Here is a 7,294-nt window from a genome sequence, read left to right as displayed (position 1 = left end):
TGGGCTCTGGGTAAAGTGACTGGAGTTGAATGGGGTGGAGGAGGGTATGACGATTCTGCCTAAAATGACAGCTGACAGGAGCAGAGAGGAGAACAGATTTAAAGTTTGGCAGCAGCAACATGAGATCGTGGCAACGTTTGATTGGCTAACCAGGAGAGGGAACACCCATAATCAGCTGATTGGTGGAAGTGATAGGAGTGGGACAGAGAAGGAATTGCGAATGGATATAGCATAAAGAAAGTCTCCCTGATTGAACTTACGCTGAGCTCCATTTCATTCGTGTATCGTGTTATTCTTTGTATGTGTGTAATCTTTAATGCAATGCTCCTTTTGAGGCTGACACAGTTGCAATAGTTATGCTTGCATGACAACAATGAAGTTCGGGGATCTTGATCCAGCTATGCCTTCATATGAAAATGAAACCTGGGTTAATAGATTATAAAGACAAATTGGTTGCAGTGGTGAGCTACATGTTACATGAGGTTCATGTAACCTTTTTATAAAGCCTCAACTTCACTTCAGCGCTGCGGGGATACAAACATATATACTTTGTTTTTAGGTAATCCCTCTATAATGTATCTTTAAAGTACCTTTAATGGCAACAAATTTCAATTCAGGAGATGTCGGAAAAAAATCATTTATGAACAGGATGAACAGTGGCATGTATCCAGGTCAACCTACCATGAAATACAGTCATAATAGATTAGTGAGGTAATAAATTTTAATGTTCATGTTTATGTTCAAAGTGTTAAGACTTCCCAATAACAGCTTTTAATAGCTGGGGTCATATTGGACAGTTTAAAAGCCCTTTTGATGCTTTTATTTCCATGGTGTCATTGGAATTTGTTGTAAAACTGTTTACAGGGACTGCACACGTAGTATCGGGAGCAAGTACATTATGCTACATTGGCTAAATCATTACAATAACAATACATAAACAGAAAATAACTGAATTTATTTTTGATTGGATATTTCTATGTAATCACTGATGGTGATATGCAGTGTAATTTGGATGAGATTCAGTTGCACACAGCCAAGTATCATGAAAAAGTTTTATTGGCATGACATGGAAAATTTATTATGTGTTGTCAGCCTGTCAAAGTTCTCTACCAAGACACCTCTGCTTGGCTTATACATAAATTTATTTAACACTGTGTTGCTTGAGATGTGCAAGAAAAACTCTCTGACTCCACAGAAGAACCATGAGTCCTTTACAAATTAAAAAATGTCTGATTACATTTTATCTTTGAGTGCCTCTAATGACTTTTCTCCCTCTCTCTATTCATCTGTATACTTTCAGATAAGAGGAGAGAAGAGTTGGAATTGATGATTGTGGAGTGGAATTTAAGAAGGGGATTCGTGAAGAGAAGAACTGGGAGGAGGAGGAGGAGCAGGTGATCGAAGGAGGAAGAGGAGGAGAGGAAGAGTATGGGCCGCTCGTCTGTGTGGATCTTTCTGCTGTCCCTTTCTCTCTCCCATCAAAGCGTCACAGCACAGGCTGAAGGTAAGGTTTGACATTCCTACCAGATGTTAGACTGACTCATTGTTTTGCAAGTCACAAGTGAGTCTCTAGTCTTTGTTCTCAGGTCCCAAGTCAAGACTGACAAATCTCAAGTCAAGTCCTAAGTCCTAAACTTTGAGGTTAAAGTCCTAAACAAGTCATAATGTACATAATGTTAGCTAAGAATTAGTTCGCTAACTATGTTGACATTGGTCTTGACTTACTGTTCTTTGTGCAACTTAAAATGTCGAAAGAAGTTCCATCTGTAATTGACCCTTCGCTAAGTCCCGCCCCCTGACACAAACTGACCAATCATAACATAGCATCAGGCCAACTCAGACCAGGCGCTGACAACAACACAGCTGTGCTCCATTGACTTTTGCAGTCGTTTCAGACTTCCTTCATTTTCAGGCTGGTTGTGTGGATTTGGAGCTAAATGTTGTGCCTACACGTCATGTATTAATGATACTCGTTAGAGAGGTTGGAAAAAGGTATACGTTTCTTCCCAAAATCAAACCCTGAAAAGTGTAGGGTTAGCTAGCTAGCTACTTAAGATATAGCCTACTGAATGTATACACATGCTGCTTTTGCTTTTTAATGATTATAACAGTGAAACAAAGACCGACCCTGCTGTACAGGAACCAGTGAAGGGAAGCAGAGAAACTTTGCTGATATTGAACCAGCTGTGTGACATGACAGTGTGTGCAGAAGAACGGTGTCTGCCTTCCCACAGAGCTCCCTGACAGCTCTGTGGGAAGGCAGACAGGTCCGACCACTGGGGGTGGCACAGGGCGCAAAGCCAAACACAGTTCATTTGCACACACTGCGATGCCACACAGCTGGTTCAATATCAGCAAAGTTTCCCTTTATATTCATTGTCTTGTGTGGCGATCAGCAGTGATGTGGTGGTTCACTTTTACACTGTGATCTGTAGCCTATAGTTCGGCTTTAGCTTCTAACTATCTTTGTCTTTTTAACCTGTTGTTGCTGCTGAGTCAGTTTGACATCCTGGATATATCCTTCAAACACAGACTGTAGACCCCTCTGTCTGCTTCTCTCTGGAATCACTGGTTAATTTTTCCATAAATAATAAGATAAGATAATATTTCTTCAAGGAGTGCAGTTAGTTAGTTACAGTGTGGACTCCATGCTTACTCTGACAGCTTGACAGACCATTGCAAAGGGGTGGGGCTTAGTGAAGAGTAATTTTGCATACTGTAATTCATTTTTTTTTTTTGTCAACCACATGGTTTTTGTACATAAACAAATTTATGCTTAATATCATTTTTTTTCCAACTGGCACTTTTAATGTATCAATAGTTCTCATGCTTCTCTCCTGCAACTTGATTAGATACTGTAGGATTGGTTAAAAAAGAGGAGGGGGAACTCAGCATGAATAGTCTTAATGTAAGTTAATTCAGGGAATTAAGGTAAATGATTGATGGCACACTTTTTAAATAACAAACTTTTTATCTTTGGGCTTGGAGGAAGGTATCAATTATTTTCAAGTATAAGTAAAGTCACAAGTCACTGGTGTCAAAGTCCAAATCAAGTAAATAAGTATTTTTGATTTTGTCAAGTCTAAAGTCATCAAATTTGTGACTCAATTCAAATTCATGTGACTTGAGTCCACACCTCTGAATCCTACATCCAATGGACACACACAAACATGTGATTCATTCTAATGTTTCTACTATTTATTGTTTTCAACAACAAATAAAGCACCATCAAGCTTTTTTCTTACTTGTTTACTCTCTCACTTATTCAGTCATTCATTTATACAGAATTTTAGCCAGTCCCCTCAGTCACCTTTTTCTTCATTTTGTTCTGTTTCTCAACCTTTCCCTCCCTAAGAGAAGTGACACCGCCTTATGGCACCATCAGTTGCTTATTTCTGAGTCAACACCATATGTCTGATTGTCAGCAATGTGCACGGATCTATGAATTAGATGACTTGGATGCTCGGGCCAAAGAAAGGGCAGGTGCTCAATGAACACAGTCTGTATGAGCGCTCCATCATTAAATCTCCACACATGGATTGGTACACGGGCAGACACTAACTCAGCTCCACTCTCTCTCCAGACTGTGTCTAGTCAGGGAATTTAAACATCTGCTAGCCTCATGTACAGTACAGCACTCTGTCTGCCAGCCTGTCAAACTCATCTCCTAGCTACAGAACCTTCGCCCCAGGTGCTATTGGATGTCGCCAAAAGGTCAATCAGCCAATCAAAAGTTAGATTTCTTCCACCTGGAACGTGGTTGGCAGAAAGTGATTGGTAAAGTTGTTGGGCAGAATTATGGTGGATATAAATAGCCCAAGGCCATATTTGAAGCTATATGCTCCCTTGTAACCGTTGTCATTGTTTATTCGTGACAGTGTTAATTCACATGCTGTCATATCACATCATGTGGCCTTCTGTAGCAACCCTGAGGGCTGAGTGTTTCATATTACACACAAGAAGCGGCATGTGGTCAATTTCGAGTTAATAAGCTGACTGGCACCTCAATGTTCCATTACAGTTGAGGTTGGTAACTTTTATAAGAAAAACTTTTTTGTCATATTTGCTGAAACTGTCTTTTTATCCAGACAGAAGCACATGGGACAGATAATCTGTGAAAAAATTATGTTCCTCTGATTGCACTTCTTTCACACTAGCCCTGTTTGGTTCGGTTCAATCGAACTCAAGTACGCTTGCCCCCAAAGTGCGGTTTGTTCAAGACCTTCTTGAAGAGGTGGTCTCGGTGCGGTTACAAATGAATTCTAATGCAGTTAATTTGTGGTGAGAGCGTGTTCTGACCTCGATCCAAACCAACTGCAGTCACATGACACATTGTTTGGGTTAAACATGAGCATGTTACAGTCCTGGAGGATTATTAATGTGCACCTCCTCCTGTACTGCCTTAATATGCACATTCAGCACATCCAATACATCAAAACATTGTTTTCTAGTTGGAGCCGCGCCTCGTTTTCAAACTGTATGGTTTGACTAAAATGAACAATGACAGCAATATAGTCCACGATGATCAGCGCTAAAATCAACCTGCGTAGTTGTCCCTCCATTGTGACATTAGAAAGTGTCACATTTATCTTGCAAGTGTACTCTTCTTCAACGTTTTGTTTACTTCCTGGATTTTTCCCACATGGAAATTCTGACCAATCAAGAGCAGCTTTCTCGCACAGACATTTTATCTGATCTGCTTGTAAATGTTGCCGTGAGAACACGAACCAACTCTAGGTGATTATGCAACTTTGTAACAAAATTCATCCCTGATTCGGACCAAAGCAAGACAACTCTAGGTCTGAAAGCACCCTAACTCAGCTGTCAATCATGTCAATCACTGCTTACTGATCAAATATGAATCAAGATTCTGTTACTGTAACTTTCTCATTTCACAGCCAAACAGTATGTTGACAATGCATTAGCAGAACCTTGGTTATCATTTGATCAGCGCTGTCTAGTTTTGACAGTTTGGACCTGTATTACTTTGTACCCCATTAAAACCAAATGTTGTGGCATTGCCCACCCCTATCAAAAACTACAGTTCATTGGAGCGTCAGTAGCGTAGTAGATGGTGCCGGCGCCTCATATACAGAAGTGATGCCTCGCTGCAGTGGTTGCGGGTTTGACTCCAGCTCACGACCGTTTGCTGCATGTCATCCCCCCACTCTCTCTTACTCCCCCATTACACTATCTCCTGTCAATTAAAGGCAAAAGCCTGAAAAATAATCTTTAACAAAAAAAAAACAAACAAAAAAAAACTACACTTCATCAAATGGCCACTCCAAAAGTGAGTCAATCCCCACAGACTTCCATGTTAAAATGCTGAACTTGACTGTACAAATAAACATGTTTACAGCCTGGTGAAAAAAACAGTATTGTCTCTATAGCTAATGTTCTCATTCATTACAACTGTTTTTTTTAACTGACCCTTTGACGTTTTATTAAGGCTTAAAAATATGCATAATCAAGGGTGTGGCCACTTTAAGTGACAGGTGGGTGCTGTCACTAACTGTGTTTTCATCACTGAACTTGACATGGCGGCCATGTTTGTGACGTTGGTGCCTTTTGGAGACTTTTTCAAGCAAATACTGGATAAAGACAATGCCTTAATGCCAGGTTAATTTTACAGACCGTCCAAGAAGTCTGTCCACTATTTATTTGGTGAGTTAGCTTGTTAGCTAGCTAATTAGCCATCTCGTGAATTAGCCTTGGGCAAGCTAACAATGCTAACAAGAGGGAATGCTTGACAATGTTTTTAAACCATTAATGTGTCTAAGTCTCTAGTCTTCGTCTAAGTATTTAAGGTATTAATACAGTACTTTGGACCGAAAGGTGTCTCTGTGAAGTTGGGAAATAAAAGTCTGCCAAGTTAGTTAGCTAATGCCATGCAATGATAACATTAAATTACCTATGCTAACGCTAATTGAACAGTAATGCTATACTTGGCTAATGCTAAACCGTTTGCTCAGTGTGGGTGGTTGTGGTGGTGCAGTTTGTGACTTTTAGTGTCGCCGAAGATGAAAATAGGAGACAGGGAGCGGTTAGAGTGAAAAGAGTGGGTGGCGAGGTGAAGTTTAACATTAAGAAACCTGTGGCTATCTTCCGGGCCAGGTATAGCAGTCGCTTCTCGCCACCTCTGCCGCATCACTGGTGCATTGGGCGGTGCCACCAGCTTAGTTTCAGCTAAGCCACCCACTGAACTAAAATAGAAGGGTTTTCAGAAACCTATGGGTGACGTGACATCACAGAGCATATGTCCATCATTTACACTGTCTATGGGTTCTCTCAACATTTTTTTAACAGCATAGTTGAATTCAGGTTAGAGCCACAACATCAAGAGTAGAGTAGTAGGTTTACCAGCCCTAGACAAGTTGGGTACATGGCATTGCAAACAGATCCTGCGGGAATGACTGTTCATTTGTCACATTTCATTTAATATTTCTGTCCTACACTTTGTAGCCTCTGTGCAAATTACTGCAATTACTTTCCTCTACTTCTTAGATGAACTTTTACACTCATTTGATTAAATCTGAACCTGACGGCCCTTTGAGTTGTGCTCTCTGATGGTTTACATCTTTTCTCTTGATCTTGTTGGAGCTGATTGCAGAAGTGCATTATTATTTCTTGGACATTTTCTTTCCTGGCAGAATTTTCTGCAGCGTGTGCTGTATCCACTGAGCTACATCTAAGGCGTAAATCAATGGTGGTCTAACACAGAGGTGTACACAACCTTTGAGATATCAGCATAGATAACCTTCAAGAACACCATTCCTAATCCCTCAGCATGCGTCGCCTCCTTATCCCTGGCGTGTGGTTCTCACCTGCCAGCCCAGACAGACAAACCTCTGGATAATTGATCTTGTTTTCCACCTCCAAAGAGTCTGTGTCTGTCTGACAGAGACCAGACTTCAGTTGCTTCCTTGCTCAAAGTCTCCTCCGTGTTTTATGTGTTTTTACAGAAATCTATGGAGGAGAAAATGTATTCCAATAAGTGGATAAGCCACATGTGTATGCAAGACTTGTTGGCTGCCTATATGAGGCTCAACTCAGGATGTAAAGGATGAACATTGTTGTATATTGTCTGTTTGCATAAGTGGCTTTAACTGTTTTGAATTCTTTGTTGCTGAATATATGACACTGAAGCTTCCATGTGGGTAGAGATCGTAGCTCAGCACCAGAGAAGACTCCGAAATGGTATTCCCAATGATATGTTGTTTCCTTGGTGTGTGGCCAGAGATGTACAGGTGTGTGAGGGAGAACATAATGTTAGGTCGCCATGGGCTGGAGACAT

At 40.7% G+C, this 7,294-nt stretch overlaps 1 protein-coding gene across 1 annotated transcript in view; it reads left to right on the top strand.

The window, feature by feature from the left end:
- Positions 1-632: 632 nt before the first annotated feature.
- The window catches only part of col7a1l (collagen type VII alpha 1-like), a 69,656-nt gene continuing 62,994 nt past the window's right edge, over positions 633-7,294 (top strand). Inside the window, exons 1-2 of the mRNA XM_049567418.1 lie at positions 633-711; positions 1,301-1,504. Coding sequence (XP_049423375.1) covers positions 1,429-1,504 — 76 coding nt within the window. The 5' untranslated portion in view covers positions 633-711; positions 1,301-1,428. The remainder of the gene's footprint in view (positions 712-1,300; positions 1,505-7,294) is intronic.

This window comes from Epinephelus fuscoguttatus, linkage group LG22 (genome assembly GCF_011397635.1).
Source record: "Epinephelus fuscoguttatus linkage group LG22, E.fuscoguttatus.final_Chr_v1".
Taxonomy (NCBI): domain Eukaryota; kingdom Metazoa; phylum Chordata; class Actinopteri; order Perciformes; family Serranidae; genus Epinephelus; species Epinephelus fuscoguttatus.
This window is presented reverse-complemented; position numbering and strand designations above follow the sequence as displayed.